At 34.9% G+C, this 20,006-nt stretch overlaps 1 protein-coding gene across 15 annotated transcripts in view; it reads left to right on the plus strand.

Annotated features, from left to right (window-relative positions):
* COL25A1 (collagen type XXV alpha 1 chain) overlaps window positions 1-20,006 on the plus strand; it is a 469,374-nt gene that overhangs the window by 397,372 nt on the left and 51,996 nt on the right. For 13 of the 15 annotated variants that reach the window (XM_043570811.1, XM_043570764.1, XM_043570744.1 and 10 more), the window contains 2 exons: window positions 4,445-4,489; window positions 17,529-17,591. In XM_043570811.1, the coding sequence (XP_043426746.1) occupies window positions 4,445-4,489; window positions 17,529-17,591 (108 nt within the window). The remainder of the gene's footprint in view (window positions 1-4,444; window positions 4,490-17,528; window positions 17,592-20,006) is intronic. The other 2 variants (XM_043570848.1, XM_043570793.1) reach the window with 1 other exon arrangement.

Consider the following 20,006-nt stretch of genomic DNA (forward strand, 5'->3'; position numbering starts at 1 on the left):
CATGTTTAAAGATACTCTGCATGTTTCTATCATTCATGAGAAGAAATGAATATTTACTAAACTGTTTCAGTAGGGAATGATAGTTTCTTATATTCCTTTTCTTTTCATTTCAAATACTTCCTTACTGATAATTTTTTATGTGAATCATATCTACCTATGCAAGGAATGTTATGTTATACAAACCAGATTTGTTAATAAACTAAATTTTAATTGGAGACACTAGCCAAGTACTTTAACCAATCTACAGATACATACGTGATTTTTTTTAATCATTTGTGCTTCACTTCAGTGATCAATTAGAGGATATGCAGTGATTATTTTTGCATTCATATTCTCATTTGGGTCTGAGGCAGGAAACAACTGTTAGCAGTTTATTGTCTGAGCATCTGGATATCAGTGCCCAATGTGGTTAGATTTTAGATAACAGATGTATTGTAGCTAACAAGTAAATGTGAATTCCACATTAGGTTAAAGCTCTTAAGATCACGACTCTGCCTTTATCTAGCAATAGCTGATGTTGTAGAAAAAATGTGATTAGAGACATAGAATTTACCTCATTGGTATAAAGGAAAACAGAGAATAAATCTCATTATAAGAGTTTGGAACTTTAAGACATGAAAAAAATAATGTCCCCACACTCTTGAAGTCATTGAGAAGAAGATCATTGCTTTGCTTTAAAGACTTAACGATGAAAGTAATTTTTGAGAAGGTCTTTCATGTTCTTTTAAAATTTTTAAAAATAGAGTTTTCTTTGAAACACAGGCTCTAAGAGCAATGATTCCTCAGGCCCAGTTTCAAGTACAGTTCAGACTTTTTCAAAGGGCCCAGCAGAACTCTGCGAAATTTTCTATTTAATCCCTAAGATTTCCTACTGATTCTTTATGTAAGAAATTTGAAATTAGTGCTATCATCAGAGATCTATGGTCTGCTTTGGTTTGAAAAAGCAAATAATCTTCTCAGATGATCTAATTTTAGACTCCTTAGTATTTAAAATTTAAAGGCTAAATTTAAATTACTCTCTAAATCTGATATACTAAAAGAAATGCCTACAAGACTATTATGTCTTTTTAACAAAAACTGAAACAAATCTGCTATAATCTTGTATAGGTCCCACTGTTTTCAGAGTGGAAGATCTAAAATGATTTTCAATTTTTTAATAAAATATTGCCTTCTCATGATTATTTAGAAATACAGGTTTAGATTCATTCCTGGAAGTTTATAGGCTTACATATGGAAACATTGGATTTCCTTCGTATTTCATTAAAAATCTGCTTTAAATTATATCAAGAGAAGGGGTGGATTCATTAAAAGCTTACAACCTATTTGAATGAGTATGTGCCCTGAAATGCACAGCATCTTTTTCATCAATATTTAAGCCAGATTTTACCCTTTGACGCAATCTCACTTGCCCACAATATTTATGACTTCCTTTGTCTAATATCAGGATTTGGCAGTACTTACCCTAACATTGCTTTAAAAGTAGAGTATTCCCATGCTTGCTGCTTACTTAGATTAGAAAATGACAAACAGAACTGAGTACAGAATCAATTCAAGAGATCTTCCATAGCATTTCCCTCATCAGTACAGAACTGTGCTGTGGATTCAGTACTTAACCTCCTGCATTAGGGACATTCCCAGAAATGTAGGGTTTCTGGACAGAAGGAAAAGCCCATTGATTCGCTTTCCACTGTCTGGTGTTGTCCAGTATGAAAATTTGTTATTTACATCCACATTCGTAATGTAGAAATGGTCTCATTATAGTTTTTTTTTTCTTTTCGAGATTCAACAGTAAAATGTGTGATTGATACATGAGTTAGAGTGTGTATTTCTGTTTGTAAAGTGAATGTGTAGATTTATAAAAATAGGTATTGTGTTTCATCACATAGTTCTTACTTTTCTACCTTCTCTGCATCTCTTTAAAATATATTTTTTAACTTTAAAGGGATAAAAATACTTGATTCCCCATTGGAAGGGACCCTCCCAGTTGAAGTATATCTAGAAATATATAATGTATATCTAGAAATATATACTGTAACAGAAATGTGGGGCAAAAGCAGAGTCGAATTTAACAGCAGACAAGGGTCTCTTTTAATGGAGGGTAAAGAGTCAAAAGGAAAGAAAGAAAAAGAACCCAAAATATAATGGGTAAATTTTAATCTACTTGGACAAGTATTCTTCAAATGGAAGAACAAACCAATTCTTAATTAGGACCCACATCTGACCTTGGGCTGTGCATGCCCAAGAGAAGCTCCTGAGCTAAGAAACAGGCAAGAGTGAAGGTAACAAAAAATTGTCTTAACTGGAAGACAAGCCTTCATGGAACTCATATAGGAAGAGAAGTCTTTCTGAAAATGTTGAGATGTTCCACAAAGGGTAACATTAAATATTTTATAATCTTTCATTGTGTCGACTGCTACATTAAATAAACATAAATTTGGAAAGGTCAAATTTACAAAAATACAATACTATGAAATATGAATTCATGAAATATCTGTCCTTTACAAAGTCCATTTAATAATCTAAGTGTATATATATATATATATACATATATATATATATATATATATATATACACATACACATGTGATGTAGGGAATAGTTAAATGCTCAGAGTCTCTGTAAGTATTCAATCTACATTACAAAATATCCCATAATGTCTTATACACATTTCTCACTGTTAGAAAACATAGATGTGTGTCTATGTATGCATGTGTATATAAAACTCTTTTTTAAGTAAACATACAATCCTTTTAATATGGTGGAAGGGAAGTGTGTGGAGAGGACATTTCTCTTGTATAGAAACAGTGATAGGAACTATATATTTTCACAGATGGTTCAAATAGGATGTCCTGAGTTTGAGGGGACTTTTCTAAAACAATACAAAACTATAGATTTATCACCAATATGTTTACTTTTATTGGTTGTATATTCTACTGCAGTTTACTGTGCATTCAAAGGCCTTGTACTTTTTTTTTTAAGTAAAAGAGAATCTTCAGTAAAATATGGATGCAAGCCCTATTTATTAGAGCGTCTTAAATTTATTGATTGAAAGGCAAAAGGGAAAGGAAAAAGAAAATCCAATGTTTCTGTGTATAGTTTAATCTACTTGGACAAGTATTCTTTGAATGGAATATCAAATTCTTAATGACCATTCTTTCTTCTCTGGCTTAACCTCATGTTAGTCTTACTGTTCACAGTGCAAAATTTCAGTTATATAGTTTCAAATGGCGTAGTTTTTCTTTTGCATTCCTGAAGCTCCTGTGAACTAAACCATCAGGAAAGTCATTGTCCCCTCTATGTCTAACCATACGGCTTAATAAACAGTGTGTGGAGCCATTTTTTTTTATAATACCAGAGCACATTATGGCTTTTCGTAATATGAAAATACTACTGTTAAAGATGAAATATATGGTTATTCTTAGTAGATTTTCCATGGAATGGGGTTGTCAAAGCATTTAGATTAAAAGCAGTACCTCTCTTTACGACTTTTACTTAGTTTGATGCCCTAATCTCTTTGGGTATTTTTGTCTATCCCACTGACTGACCATTATGAAACAGCGTGTGCCTTTTACCCTCAAATATTGTTTCCACAAATAATAGTCATCTCAGTCCAATACAGGATGGACTTTCATTTTCCCCAGCATTTCCTTTATGCTTCTTTAATGGAATTCAGGAGATTTTCTAAGCAATGTAACCTCATGTCACTGTACTTTGTACTTAAAATAATGTAGACAATTCTGTGAAAATGAGATTTAGTTTGACTCCAGTGTGCTCACACAAAATGTATCACTTAATCTCAAACCTGAATTCAGGAACAGCTGCACACAGGGTACCATTAGCCCAAAATTGCTAAGCAGGGTTACCCAGACTCAACAATGGTCAGAGATACAGGCTGGAGTTAAGTATAATCTTAACCACGCATTTATCTTCTCATCATTCAGGAATGGAAAAGAAATCTTACTATACTTTTAAGTGAGCAAGACTTAATGTATATTGTTTTGGAGTGACCATCTGTTCACACAGCCAACTCTTGATTATCTGAGGTAACAGAGCCCTGGAATAGGATGCATTATTCAAATGCGTACATAATCCTCGTTTCAGCAAAGAGCCTCAGCTTCCGCAAGAAATCATTTACCAGGGAATAATAAAACATAGGAATGCCTTTTCCTTCTACTTCTCTTGCTTGCCTTCTGGTAGAAATGCCAATGAGCAGTGAGATGGCAGGAAGAGAGAAAAATCCTGAAAAATCTACAAAATAGTCAACCAATTCCTGAATCAAGAGTTGACTGAACTGTAATCTCACCAAAGTCCTTGAAACTAGACAGCATTTATGTATGTATATATATGCAGCAAGTATTCAGCTAGGAACATTTACCATGTTTTTCTCCACATACTGTGACTGAGTGACTATTGTTCTATAATGCTATGTGATTTTCCTATGTAGGGTGAACCAGGGCTTCCTGGGCTTCCTGGACTTCCGGGGATAAAGGTAAATACTGCACTGACAGTCTCAGCTTCATAGAAATGTAATTAAGAAAGCCACAAAAATCAAAGGAAAATAGGAAAAAATGAAAACTAAAAATATAATGCCTCTCTTTAAACACTCTCCAGCCATCTCACTTAAATTTTTTAAATTGAGAACTAAACACAGGTATTGCTAACATTTGCCATTGCTGGACATATGGCAAACATGTCTGGACAGTATATTCTACTGTTGAACCTACTACGCCCCTAGAAAAATGTAAGTGCCAATAGGAATTCTTTTAAGTCTAGAATGTCTACTTTCACATTTTAATTTTATTTTTAACATCCTATCAGATTTTGACTAGAATCAGAGTCTTAACATCTCCATCAATCGAACATGGAGGCAGCTGTTTTTGTAATTCACTCATTATAATAATCACTTTAATATGTTTTCTGCTTCCACTTCCTGTCAATAACTCCCACTGCAAAGTACAAATCCGATTACTAAACTATTCTGACCCATATACTATTTCCATGAACTTTGTATGTATCTTTTGAAATAATTGCTTAAAGCTTAATTTGAAAGCATAGTTTTACATGTTTTAAAACTACTTAAAAAGGTCAAGAAACATACATTTTTTTAAATTATTTAAAATTTTTCACATGGCAACTGGCAAGGCTTAAACGTCTACTGCCTTAGCAGTAGTTACTCCTTTAAGATCTGCTTTTTAAAGCTTAAAAGTAAAATAATCATAATTATAATCATAATCATAATTACATAAATAAAGATTAAAAGTTTTAGGTATTTTTTAAATTCTAGAAGCATTTGATAGAGTAACATGATGCAAGTAAGATTTTTCCTTACATTGTTTTCATAGATTTTGAATCAATCTTTAGCGTGCATTAGACCATTCTAAAATTAATAATCCTAGTTTCAGTGTGGGGGTCATGTATACTGTTTGATGAAGGTTGTGTTTGAAGTATGGTACATGAGATAATATGGCTTTAGAATAAACATGTTAAATTATTGAGTTCCCAGATATCATATGGTATCACATATATTTTATGAGTATATTTGGTATAAGTAACAGACTCGAAAACTGTGTTTTTCAGATTAGCATGTATTTAGCAAAATAACTTCATTAAATATGTGATTTCCTGCTGTAGAGTTAATTTATGGCAGTTACTTAGTAATTCCTGTGCATTAAAAAAAAATCTTTTTACAAATGATCACAAGGTCATAGATTTTTAAACAAATTTAAGAAAACTATACTCAATATTAGTTCAAAAGAACCTGGTTGCGTTATAAATAAGGGGAAAGGCGTTGGAAAGGAGGGGCATTGGGGAAGGTCTGGGGCAGGGTTTTCTGCAGCACTGGCTCCTAAGTTAGCAGGGCTGTACTGTCAATGTCAGCTCATGTGGCAGGAACCTCAGCTCTGCACCAAAATCCAGCTGTCCCTTCTCCGGGGTATGAGGCACTGTCATAGAGAGAAAAGAGTATGTAAGGGTAAAGGTACTGGGGCTTTACCCCCTAAAATAATCAGAAAACTATTTCAGTTACCACTATTGTTATCATTACCTCTTACTCATTTTCTGTCTTCCACCATGAAAAACATCCCATGGCATTTCCCTAGTCATATGTGAACTAGTCCAGATGTTTTGAATTTTTTCAGATTGGGAAGAGTGTTGGTGATTTGCCACCTCCAGTAAATGCTTTTATTCCTAGGGTCCTAGGACATTGCCAGATGTATGCCATTGAGATTGTATAGCTGATATTTTCCTTTGTTTTTAAATCCTTAATTAGTTACCAATTGATAAAATCTTTTTATCCTCCACTAGAGATACTTTTCTCTTTAATTATCAAGTACTGCTGGGGAACTACCCACTGTTTGATTTAAATCACAGATTCTGGCTTTGGTTTAATAGCTTTGACTTCTTGCTCTAGTTCAGGATGTGGGCAGTATTCTTTCTTTATAATGTAGGTGGTAGGTGCTCAGTATAAAGAAGTCATGTTCTGGGGCGCCTGGGTGGCTCAGTCGGTTGAGCGTCCGACTTCGGCTCAGGTCATGATCTCACGGTTCATGGGTTCAAGCTCCACATTGGGCTCTGTGCTCAAAGCATAGCGCCTGGAGCCTGCTTCAAATTCTGTGTTTCCCTCTCTCTCTGCTCCTCCCCTGCTCATGCTCTGTCTCTCTCTCTCTCTCCTTCAAAAAATAAATAAAGCATTAAAAAATAAAGTCATGTTCTGAAGGAGACAATTTAAGAACACATAGTCATTAGTAGTCATTGGATATTTATAAATGTAGAGTTACAAATTTATAACTTTATGATATAGCTTCATTAACTTGAGATGTTCTTTATTCCTTTACTGTACCTTGCTTCTGCTAGGTTGCTAACCACAGGATAGTTAATTATGATTTCATAGTTTGAATGAGTAACAGTATTTAAAAGATGAAACCACATGTATGGATTTAGAATGTGTGGTAGCAAGAACTTGTGTGTTGGTTTATGCTTTGGAAACACTTCTTCCTGTTGCTATCCATCCCCTTCTTATCTGCTGGTACTACAGAAAGCATGCAAATGCCATCCGTTATTTCCAAGACATTGAGGAAACCAGCCATGAAATACCAGGGAAGCTTTGATTCGCCACCTGTTGCTCTCGGGGAATGGTGGGGAACTTAATGAGCACCCAAATGCCTTCCACACAGCTCTCAGGAAATGAGCAAAGTGCCTAAATACAGACAGCAGACTCATCTATCTATCACTTCAGAGTCCCACTCAGAGACAAGTGCTAATACCTTGGGCATACATAATAAAAGTCACCAAGAACAGGCATATCTTAATTTCAAACTACTCTTAGGCTTCCTGCACAAGTATTGGAAAGTTGTCTCACCATGTGGAAGACATTTGGAATTCCTATTTCATGCATTCATGGTTCATAGAGTGTCAAGATGTTCAACTGGGAAAATTAAATTATGCACAATGTACCATGCAGACATTGATCTTCTGGAATAAGATTTGAGCTCAGAAAATGATTTTTATAAACAAGGCTTCTAATATGTTTTTCATGGGTAAAACTTATTATAACTAGCTTTTCTGATACCACATAAAAGGATAAGATTTAAAGTTACCATTTTTAAAATATTTTTCTCTCCACACTTATTTTGAAAAATGTAAATACATTACTTACCCCTTTTATGATTGTATTGCCCTAGTAGTGAAGCAGTATAGACCAGTGATCAAGAGCCCCGGCTTTAGAACCAGACCACCCGTGTATGCGTCCTGGTTCCACCTCCACCAGTTAATGAAGCTGTATCATGACATTGGGCAAGTTACAATAATCTTCCTGTCCTCGGCTTTCCTCATAAAATCATTGTTGTGCATACCTCAGAGAGTTGTTGTATAGATTAAATTAGTTAATATATGTGCAACTCTAAAGTGTTGCCAAGCATATAGTAAATCTTATATAAATTTTAGCTATTACTCTTTTTTTCTCTCAGAGCTCAGAATATTGGAAGCATTGGTTAGGCACCTATTCCATATAGCGTTTCTTAACAGGAGTGATTTTAACTTGGAGAACGTAAAGCCATTTACATTCTATAGGTTAATAGACATAAATTCTGGAAACTCCTTTGCAGTGACGGATGAATATCACCTTTAAGAGCAGTAAGGCAACCTACTTTCTCTTGAAACATCACACTATTTCCCTTTTCCTATAACTCAAATATATTCCAGGGATAAAGGATGAGGGAACACAACATTCTGGGCATAAGACACGGTACTATCAAAATTCTCCTTCCTACACTATTCAAAAGAAAAACTGGACATGTAATGGAGGAAATTCTCTAGGCCCCAGGCATAGTGCTGCCCAGACTAAGACATTTCTTACAAATATGGATTTTTCAATGTCTGCTTTTCAGCTTTCCACAGACACCACCGGTTTACCTCATCATATTCAGAAAGTAAATTGGGAAAACTTTACATAATAAAATTAATAGAGTAGGGAAATGTAATACAGTTAAAATTACATCAAATGAAAAAAGTCATTTAGATGGAAAAAAAATTTACACTATTTTCTCTGAAGCTTGATATTTTTGTTCTGGCTTCCACATTAGTAAAGATTTGACATTCAGATTAAGAATTTGAAGATTGGGAGAGTTATGAGACAGTAACTAATTCTTTATACCTCGTTATATGGAATCATCCTTGACACTAAATCATATAAAGACTAAATATTACAGGTGGCAGGAACATTTACTTTGGCATTCTTAGGATTAATTACAGTGTTCAATAATCTATAGAAATTTACCATCTAAGTCTACTAGAGATGAGGTTCCTTCCTCAGAAAGATCAAATTACATTTTAAAATAGCAGAGGAAGGTTTGAAAGTAACATAGGATATGAAATGCATTCCTAAAAGAAAAAAGAAAAGGAAGAAATAGTGGTTAAAAGGATAAGATTCTATTATTGTTACTTGTAATTATTTCCTGCTTGTACAAAGTGTGTCTGAGCAGTTGAGTAATTTTAGAATCCAATTAGGAAACTCATACAACCAGAAATCAGAGATTTTTAGCAGCCATAACGAAATCTCCAATAAACATACTGAATGTGCTTTCATGATGTAATCCTGTTAACAACAACAAAAAAAAGCTGAAAGTTACGTTTTCTGAGTTTTAAATAAACCTGCTATTGTAGTTCATTTTCATCATATCACCAAGATGTTTTAATTTATACTCAAATTTTATCCTTAAGGGAAATAGTGTTTTTGAGACAGACTCTACTTTCTCATTCTTTTTTTTCCCCTCAATAATTTTACAAATCAATCATTACAAAAACTAGCTGCCTAGAGGTTCTTATTACAACAAATGTTCTTGCTATAATCCTCAGAAGCAGGTATCATGCTGACTTGAATTCTAATTAGCCTTTAAGCAAGACAAATCTTGTATGGCTAATGCATTCAGTGTCAAGACACATTAATCAAAATTATTGGTGATGCTTTAGCACCCAGGCAAATCAGCACATATTTTCCAAGCCCTGTTGTACCATTTTTTGGGCAATGAAAATTGTATCTGCTTGGGGGTAATAAATATCATGGAAAACATGACTTGGTTTAAGCTGGTATGTTAGAGGATTTTGAGACAGGTTAAAAAAATAATATCTTTTACTGCTTTAATTGATAATGACTTATAAAAATAAAACAAATGGTAATAAATGGAAAACCAGAGACTTTTCTGTGAGTAAAAGCTAATCAGTTTGGACTTTCTGGCCACCATTCCATTTAACAGATGGTAAATTCTGGAAGTTTATAGGGAAACACCTGGGGAGCTATTTCAGTGTGAATGAAGCTGTCTCTTCCTTTCTTACCTTGACCAATAATCCCATCTATGTATTTGTTGACTCTTGTCACCCATATGAAGGACAGCTTTTATGTAACTTTGACAGAAGATTGTTAAGTGAACTGTCCCAATAGCCATTTAGAAGATAAAGGAAGGTCATCTCAAATACTTACTTGCTCTGTATTAAGTGTGGGCTTGAAGAAAAATCAAATCAATCCAGATTTTGTGATGGAATTCTAAAACCTAATGAGACTTTTGATGGTTATTGTAAGATTTCAGAAAGGTCATCTTCTTAGGGAATTTTCTAGCTTTCCTTTGCCTTTTTGTAATATAGAAGGCCAGTTTTTGTTGTCCTCTTTGTTGGTGAATACAGTAATTGTTTGCATTGTTTTAGAGTATTTTGTTTTATTTTAGGGTGTTTTGTTTTTTGTGGCTTTTTTTTTTGCCAGAATACACAGAATCTAAGCTATCTTAGTCGACTAAATTTTTTAAAAGTAACAGCAAATGAGTTGAGCAAAAGTGGCTTCAGTCAAAAATCTTATCTTTGTTGTATTTTTTTTAATCTTATAGAGTGAATAGATCCCACCTACCTATAGCTAAATCTTCTTGCTTGTGTACATACTGCCAATTTATGAAAGAAAGCTGGGTGGAGAAGAAGAAAGAGAGCTCTAATGCTGACCTCATCAGCAAGGGAACTTTTTGTCTGGTGCAAAAACAGGGTAATTTTTCAAATATAGTACTTATTAGCTACTGTGACTTATTTTCATTGACGTTAGTACTACAGGATCAAAGTTGTGGCTGCTGAAATGGTTAGCTACAGTTGGAAAGATCAATGTGAAACCGTTAGGCCCTCTGAAATTGGTCATGTGAAGATACACCTTTGATCTCAGCAACAGCTATTCTCTATAGACTTGGTTCTGCATCTTTATGTGCCCTGGCCGCTTAAAACTTTCATTCAAATCAGCATCTTGTGTCAGATTTTCAGATGGGTCTTCTTACTGCTAGACCTACCCTGTGCTTTACCCTGAATGAATGGCATTTCTTCTGCCCAACCCAAATCCCCGCGTAGTTGCCAAAACCACAGCTACTCTATTCAGTTTTTTTCTACCAGCTTAACACAGGGAAATGCATTACAGTCGTATTGAGACTTGATTTTTAAGCTCATTGGTTGTGAGCTAATTAATTTAAGAATAAACAAAGGACAAAATTCATGAAACAACTCAGGAGGAGATCATATGCAACATCTAAGACAAGACCAGAAGATTAACAAATTTTTCTTCATTGTGGAATTTGATGCTACATTAGTGCCACATTACAGTAGCACTAACGAAGCTGAGATTTCTGTTTCTGTGACAACCATTTAATCACCAGCTAGCATGTGGCTTGGGTAGCAGAATATGGTGCCAGCTATTAATTGTGTTTCAGCAGTTAAAATGTTGGATTGTGTTAGGGTTCTGATAAGTAGTGCTCTATTTTTTTTTTTTATCTCCAGGCTTTGGTTAAATCAGAGCTCTGTTATTTATTTTAAGTGTTTTAGTTTCCTGTGTCTGTCTGAGGCATAGATCTAGTTGGATGTTTCCAGGACCAGTGAAAATGCAACCTGAAAAATAACAGATGAAACCTGGATTTAACAGTTACAGTCATAGTAGAGGAACAGAAAATTTTAGGATGCTTGTTGTTCCCCATCCTTCTCCTCTCTTGTCTTCTTCCATCTTTTCCCCTGTTCTCTCCCTACTTTCTTCCATGATTCCTTTTCCTCCTTCTCTTTCTTCTTTTTACTTGTCTCTTTCCTATATTTGGGCGCTAACTTTACAAGCAATGACATTTTAAGATCTGCCAGTTGGTTGCCTTCATTCTTTTGATTCCCTTCCACACAGGATCAGCAACGCCAGAAGGAGTGGAAGCCCAATTGACTTTGTAATCTTGTTCTCAACAGGAACAAAAACAAAAACCTAAAATGTTATCTCACTTGAGATGGTGAGTGAATAGGTAGAGAGGTGGAGGAGAATTTAAATATATATATGAAACTTGACAAAAGAACAGATTAAAGAGGCTCTGAAGTAATCTTCTTAACTCATATTTATGCTATTCATTGGTGCTATTCATTGGTGTTCATGACAAACCAATGTTTATTTTTTTAGTATTTATTTATTTATTTATTTATTTAGAGAGTGAGAGAGAGTGTTGAGTGGAGGGGAAGGGGTTCCAGAGAGAAGGAGAGAGAGAGAATCCTAAGCAGGCTCCATCCTGTCAGTGTAGAGCACAATGCAGGGCTCAATCCCGGGACCCTGAGATCATGACCTGATCTGAAATCAAAGAGTTGGTCGCTCAATGGACTGAGCCACCCAGATGCCCCCAAACCAATGTTTAAAGCTCTGCCTTTCCCCCATTTTTCTTAGACATTTTGCAGTAATACATCATAAACTGAAAAGATTAGCATTTTTTTTTACAAATTATCATATTGTATTGTTTTCACTTCAATGGAGGAGCTTTTTTACTTGCTGCATACCTGTGCAAATATGGTTCCTTGATTATGATGGCCAGCATCTGCTCTTTTCAAAAGATCCTCCACCTTATGTTTTCATGTTATTCCTAAAATGCCTCATAGGAATTATAATTTGGATTTTCTAATTCAAGTAATTGCCCAATAAAAATTTTTTTAAATCTAAATTTAATTGCCTCTTCATTAAAAGTAATGTACGAACGTAATTGAACTATAATTCTAATTTCCTCTATTGTGTCTCTCCTCCACCTTGTGTACTCAGACAAATATGTGTGAATAATTTCCAATTTAGCAGTCTTATTTCCCAGTGATTAAATAAGATCAGAGGTGTAAAAAAAAAAAAAACAGCTCTGAGAACTATTATATGGTCCAATAAAAAGAGTTATTTCTCCTGTTTAGTGCCCTGAAAACTTACATAGCTTCATTTCTGTATAGTTTGATTTTCTCCAAAGATTTTTTCCCAGAAATGTTCTGTGTTTGGATATTTCAGCTGCTTTTCCTTACCTTCCCCTAACCCAGTGTCCTTCCTCTATCCTGGTTAACTACAATTGTGAGTATTAGAATAACCAATTGCCTTTTTTTTTTTTTTTTTTTTTTTTTTTTGTCACAGAACCATAGGTTGTCATGGCCTTTCTCCTAGATATTTTAGGAGATTATAACCTTTAATCAGTCCTTGTCAAAGAGGCAAGATTTTTTTTAAAGGATTACATTTACTTAGAGAAATTCAGTAGTTATGGCCATTTTCTCCTTTTCCTTCCTTACAAGAAGAAAACTCATTCTTAGTAAACCTGTCACTTCTCTACCGTATACACGTTTGCTTTTGCAGTCCTGAAGCCTCTGGCAGATGGATATTGTCTCATGAAATGATATATTCACATGAAAATTTAGGGTTACTTATTGAAAGAAGTTGAAGAGGTATTGAGTATAGCCCCATACAGGTTATAAAGAAACAAGAAATCACCTTGTATATCACCAATAAGTTACAGATGTTGTAATACTACTACTAACAGTAATAATAATGATGATAACTAGCATTTTTGAGACTGTAAGATAAGGGCAACAATAATAACTAACATTTACTGTTCACTTACTTTATTCTAGAGACAGTACTAAATGCTTGCTTGCATTATCTATTAAATCTTGATTAAGTCACCCCTTAACAACACCGGAGTCTTCCATCATTGGGCACCTCAGGATTCCAATATGAAAAGCCAGCATTTAACTCAATTCTGTACCTGTGTACCAACAGTTCTCAAAAATTTTGGTCTCAAAACTCCTTTATACACTTAAAAACTAGGATTGAAAGAATTTTCATCTATGTAGGTTACATGTGTTAGAAATCAAAACTGAGAAATTTGAAAAACCCATTATGTGTTAATCAAATAACATTTTAAATGAAATATAACTGAATTTTCCAAAACAAAACAAAAAATTAGCAAGAAGAGTGCATTGTTATACTTTTTTTATTTTTATTTTTTGGCAGATCTCTTTAATGTCTGGCTTAACAGAAGGTAGCTGGATTGTCATATCTGCTTACGCATTCAATCTGTTGCAGTTTGTTTTAGTTGAAGTATATGAAGAAAAACAGCCTCACTAATTGGACAAGGAAAGATTACTTGTAATAGCCTTTTCATAAAATTGTGGATATTCTTCTTTGATACTACCCAACTGTATCAGTGAAATTTTCCTACTCTGTACACTAATAAAAGTTAAGTGAAAAGGCACTTTGAGAACCTCTGATATAAGCTTAGGAAGTTAAGAAACAACCCAAGCAGCTCAAGACCATGAGTAGACATATTTATGCATCATTTACTTCAAAAATTGTCCTTCAAGCCTGAGACAGAAAAGAGACCAGTCAATGAGTATTTCCTCCTCATACTGCCAAGATATAGAGAGAATGGAAATAATGTCTCCAAAGTGGCTGGGAGCTCTGGAATTAAATAAATATAAAATTGTGATTTTAAAGTTTTGAACTGTCAAATGCATTGCTAATTTTGTATCTTGAAATAAAAAATTTCCCCCTGAACATTCTATTTAAAGGAACTTTCTATACTTTCCTCAGGAGAACTTAACATATGTTTGTTTGTTTGTTTGTTTGTTTGTTTGTTTGTTTGTTTTTAAGGAAGAAAAATCACTTTGACCACTGAGATCACAAAGCCTTATTTATTTATTTGTGAATTTTGAAACTGCATGCTTCATCTTTTTATAAACTAAACACTAACCTGAATCAGAAATAAGTGTTTTCAACATTTACTCTTTTTTTCGTCTATTAGTATGCTTTCTTGGTGCTTGTATTTTCTTTGCTAAATAGTGAGATCAGTTTATTTCTGCTTGAAGATATGTAAGAGTCTTTTCTACCTATGAATTTTCAACCTATTAACTTGCATTATATTTTCATGACAGTAAGTCATTACTAATGATACACATTGACTTTATCACAACTTTTTTCCTGAGGGTGGAGAGAGAATATTTCTGTATTTGTCTATAAAATTTTATTGGGAGAAATATGTTACTTGTAAATAAATGTATTCCATGTGATTTTTTTCATTTAAAATAACAAGTTAAACTCTTTTTAAAGAAATAGAATGGTCATTGTTGGTTTCTCTGAATATAGTGGGTTTTCATTTTAGACCATTAAGAGATATCCAAAATTATTTGTTTAGATTCTCCTTTCCATTATGTGTAAGAGTATGGGAATAGGTAGAACAGAGTTGCAGAAAATTTACAAATAAACTTAAAGCATTACTTCCCCTCCACCTTTTTTTTTCTTAAACCAGTACCATGAGCATCAGAGCTAGAGATAAATATATTTGAGTTATGTATCAATGTGATACATTTTATGGTAGTGATATCCTTTTGTTCCCCACCTGGTACCCAAGGTTTTATATAGCATACTTTTAAAACTCACTTGTTTCAAAAATATTTGATGACGTTTTACCATTTCTTATAAAATATCCTGTCTGTATCTTCCTGCTCAACTCTAAGTATCAAAAAACAAATGTTGAAATATTGCTACATTAGAAAAAATCAAATATATTAAATAGCATTAGCAACTGCTCCAGAAATAATGGGGGGAAAAACAGTAAGTATGGAACAGAGCCATTACATTTTTTGCTTTAAAACTTCTTTATAGATTTCAGGAAGTTACACTCTTACATTTGAGCTCACATTGTTAAAAAGAAAATAAAACTTTATGGATATTGAAGAAAATGTGAACACTGGTCTCAAGTGTTTTCTGACACCAAACATGTGGTGTCTTTTCCAACACCAGTTCTCCAACTCTCTGATCGTCTGACACCAACCAGGGGTCCTACAATTCCATCCTATTGTGACACCAACTACTTAGGGTTAGCATCAGACTCCACAGGTTTTTTTTTTTTATTTTTTTTAACGTTTATTTATTTTTGAGACAGAGAGAGACAGAGTATGAATGGGGGAGGGTCAGAGAGAGGGAGGGAGACACAGAATCCGAAACAGGCTCCAGGCTCTGAGCTGTCAGCACAGAGCCCGACACGGGGCTCGAACTCACGGACTGCAAGATCGTGACCTGAGCCAAAGGCGGCCGCTCAACTGACTGAGCCACCCAGGTGCCCTAAAGACTCCACAGGTTTTAAGGGCTTAGTCCCTCAAGGCTCCCACAAGGCTGCCATCACTTGAAACCCCAATCACAAATACGAGGTCCCCTGGTTACCTACCCTTCTGACTTGGCTACAAATTCGAGGATTTAACAACCAACCCACTTTTATCCCCACTCAAGTTTAATAGTTTGCCACCACAACTCACAGAACTCAGAAAAATGCCTAACTATTACAGTCTATTATAAAAGATTAAAACGAGATACATAGGGTGAAGTCAGAAGAGCCTCAAGCACAGGAGCCTCTGTCCCCGTGGAGTCGAGATGTACCATCCTGCCAGCACACTGATGTGTTCACCAACTTGGAGGCTCCTCAATCCCCGCTGTTTAAAGATTTTTATAGAGTTTCCATTACATGGACACGATTGATTAAATCATTGGCAATTGGTGATTAAATTCAATCTCCAGTCCCTCTGCCATCTCTGGATATAGTGAGAGGAGGAGAAGAACTGAAAGGTCCAACCTTATCATAGCCCCCATCAGCCCCCCTGAAGTTATCTAGGAACCCACAAGTCACCTCATTAGCATAAACTCAGGTATGTTTGAAAGGGGTTTGTTATGAATAACAAAAGATACTCCTATTATGCTTTATCACTCAGGAAATTCCAAGGGTCTTAGGAGTTCTGTGCAAGGAACCAGGAACAAGACCAAATACGTTTTTTATTGTATCACAACTGGTTTCCTCCAGGTAGTGGGGAAGACGTTATGGAGGTATAGCAAGGAGAGATATTTTCCTTTCATGCTGAACATGCCGGAATCTCTTTCCTAGCCACAACTACTGTATCAGTCATCTATTGCTGCCTACCATTTTACCTTCAAAACTGAAAACAAACAATTACCTCACAGTTTTGGAAGAATAGGAATTTGAGCACAACTCAGATGGATGTCTCTGGTTCAGTGTCTCCCATGAGGTTGCAGTCAAGCTGTAATCCAGGGCTGTGGCTCCATCTGAAGACTCTACTGGGGTGGAACATCTGCTCCCAAGCTCACACATGTGGTTGTTGGCAGAAGTTGGCCCTCACCATGTGGACCTCTCCATAAGGCTGCTCACAGCATGACAGCTTGATTTCCCCAAAGCAAGTGATCCAAGTGAGAGAGAATAAGAAAGGGCCCCCAAGACGGAAGCCGTGGTCTTTTTATAATTTAGTCTCAGAAGTGATATCCCATTACTTCTGCCAATACATCCTATTCATTAGATATGAGTCAGTAAAGCAGAGGATTACACAAGGGCATGAATACGTAGGAGGTATCATTGAGGCTTATCTTAGAGGCCACCTACCACATCCACCCTAACATAGTGGATCTTAATATGGTAAATGATAAGAAATGCCAAACAGATGAGAAAGAAAGTTTTAAAGACATCTTTCTGGTTTCTTTGTCACTTTTACTTTCTGAAGTTTCCCCAGAGCTTTGCTCAGAGTATTTCCACTGATCAAAACCAGTTCTGATTAATTTTATAGTAAATAGCTGGATCTCAGCAGGAAAGCCGTGTACAATCAAAGGAGTAAAATCCCGGTAAAAGTAAATCAGTTTAACTTTACCTATTCACTGCCAAATGAATAACAATTTCATGTGCCTATCTTTTTTAAAGGGAGAACCAGGTTTCATTGGTCCTCAAGGAGAACCAGGTTTACCAGGGTTACCAGGAACAAAGGTAAGTGGAGTTTTTTCCTTCTTTTATTTCTGAAATATTATGTCATATATTTTTAGTCCATTATGTTGAAAGAAGTTTGAGGTGACTTTATTGTCTAGGTGACCAGATATTTTTTTCCTAAGAGAGAACTAAAACAACCTATCATTTATTACTAACACTTTTAATGGGAATGCCATATTAAATAGAGTAATAGGAAGTTCATTCCAGAAAGTCTCAGGTAAAACAGCATGAGAGTGAAATATATTAGTTGCTCCAGTTTTCCCCCAATGGTTCCTAAATTGATATGATGCAATTTGCCTCCTGACCATGTGAAAAAGTGGGAGAATTCTGGGGCAGAGAGATAGAACTCATTAGCTTCTGCTCCTTATTGCCAATTTTAGGACATACTTGTAAATCAAGCATTATTACTATTCTCCGCTCACTCCCTAGATTTCAAAGACAAGTGCTGATGTCATATAGATTCCTAAGTGCCTCATCTCAAAAGGATCTCTCCTGAATAATGTCTAGAAAGATTCTGTAATGAAAACCATTTCATGATCTTCCACTTGGCAACCCTAAAGAGGGCCCTAAAAGCAAAATCTATATGCCACCATATAAAAAATTATGTTGCTGTGGATATAGTCAGACCCATAGTTCTCTTTTTATCTACCCAGTAAGACATAAAAAGGTACAGCTCTGAGGATGGAACTTTACTCATGACAGACTCATGAATCAAAGGGGCAAAATTAGATCAAACTACACTCTTTTATTTTTAAACTATAGAAATCTTTGCCTCAATGTGTATTGCATTCACCAGAAATAAGCCAGGATGATTTCTAAGAGCTAGAGAAATATGTTCGTGGTCTGTTTTGACAGAGGGGTCTTCATTTCTGCTGATCAAGAGAAAATAACTCTAATCCTAGTAAATGGAAACTATGTGTGGCCTAAGGGGGACTGAAGCTCAGTAGATTTTATGCAAAATTACTGTTTTCTCAAGCAATTTCTTTTTCACATAATGAGCTGTCAGGCTTATTAACAAAATATGAAGAATGCCTGTTTTAGCCTGAACAGATTCACACAAGAAATGCACTTTCTGGAATAAAGAGACAGAAAGCAAGAGAATAATGAGGATTCAGTATTCATATGAGAATTGTTGTATTTATTCAGGCTTGCAGCCTCAGAGCCAGGTAAAGAAAGAAGGCAGCCTCATAGATCAGCACAGAGAAATAGAAAACTTGGTCACTGCATGAGAGAACCAGGCATGAAGTAGATCTTTAAATATTTGTGGCATTTTGTTTGCTTAAAAAAAGGGGGGGGGATTAGAAGAAACAGGTAGTAGGGAGTGGATTTCATCCGTAAATATCTTTTCTTCAGTTCACTGATTTAAAACTACTTTGCAATTTTGGGGCACACTTGGCTGGCTTACTCAGTAGAGCATGAGACTCTTGATCTCAGGGTTGTAAGTTCGAGCCCCATGTTGGGTATAGAGATTACTTAAAAATAAAATCTTTAAACTACTCTGTAGCTTAAAATTAAAAAGAAAAGGAAAAAAAACTCCTGATGTAAACCCACAAAATCAACATTAATTACTGTTCATGAAATACCCAGTCTGATTTTATAGACCAGATACTTTTATAATAGATACTACTCTGAACTTGCAATAGAATTAAAGAATGCACTATATTTGTTTTGTATTTCCACATGAAGGAATGTGGATAGGAAATTTGTTTTGTTAATAATATTTTAACAGTTATATTAACAATATTATCAATTTTTAGTTGAATTGCTTGTCTATCATGAATTTGGTATCATAATGGAAAAATCACGTTTATTTACAGATCTCTTTCAGCTGAACATTGGCCTTTTTTCCAGTTGTGTAAACAAGTCTGGATTTGTACCACTAACTTCAGATTTAAAAAATAAACCCTTGCGTATTTTACCCCTAACACAGTGAAGAGAGATCGTAAGGAAGGAGGATGTATGATGGCATCTAAAAATCTGCTTTATGTACTGCTATATCAGTGTCTGGGAGAGACCTATATCAGTCTAAAGAAATGAGGTTTTATTACGAATAATTCAGCATACTTTGAATAAAATGTTTAGTCATTAATTCAACACATTTTTTTTGCCAGATATTTTTCTAATATTTGAGAGTGAAGAGTAAATACAACAAAACCAGTTTCTACACTCCTAACACTTACATTCCAGTATGTGTGAGATGGGTGGAAAGAACGAAAGAAATAAACACATGAATAGTATAATTCCATAGAGTGATAAGCAGCTGATTAAGGGCATTGTGACAAAATGTGATTCTAGGTAAAGATATATAGGTTCTATTCCTGTAGTATACTATATGTAAATTTATTTTCTCAGGCTTTTCTCTAAAATAGGCTTATAGTTACTATTTTGGAATTCTTCTATGAAATATTAAAAGAA

This window comes from Prionailurus bengalensis, chromosome B1 (assembly GCF_016509475.1).
Source record: "Prionailurus bengalensis isolate Pbe53 chromosome B1, Fcat_Pben_1.1_paternal_pri, whole genome shotgun sequence".
NCBI lineage: Eukaryota > Metazoa > Chordata > Mammalia > Carnivora > Felidae > Prionailurus > Prionailurus bengalensis.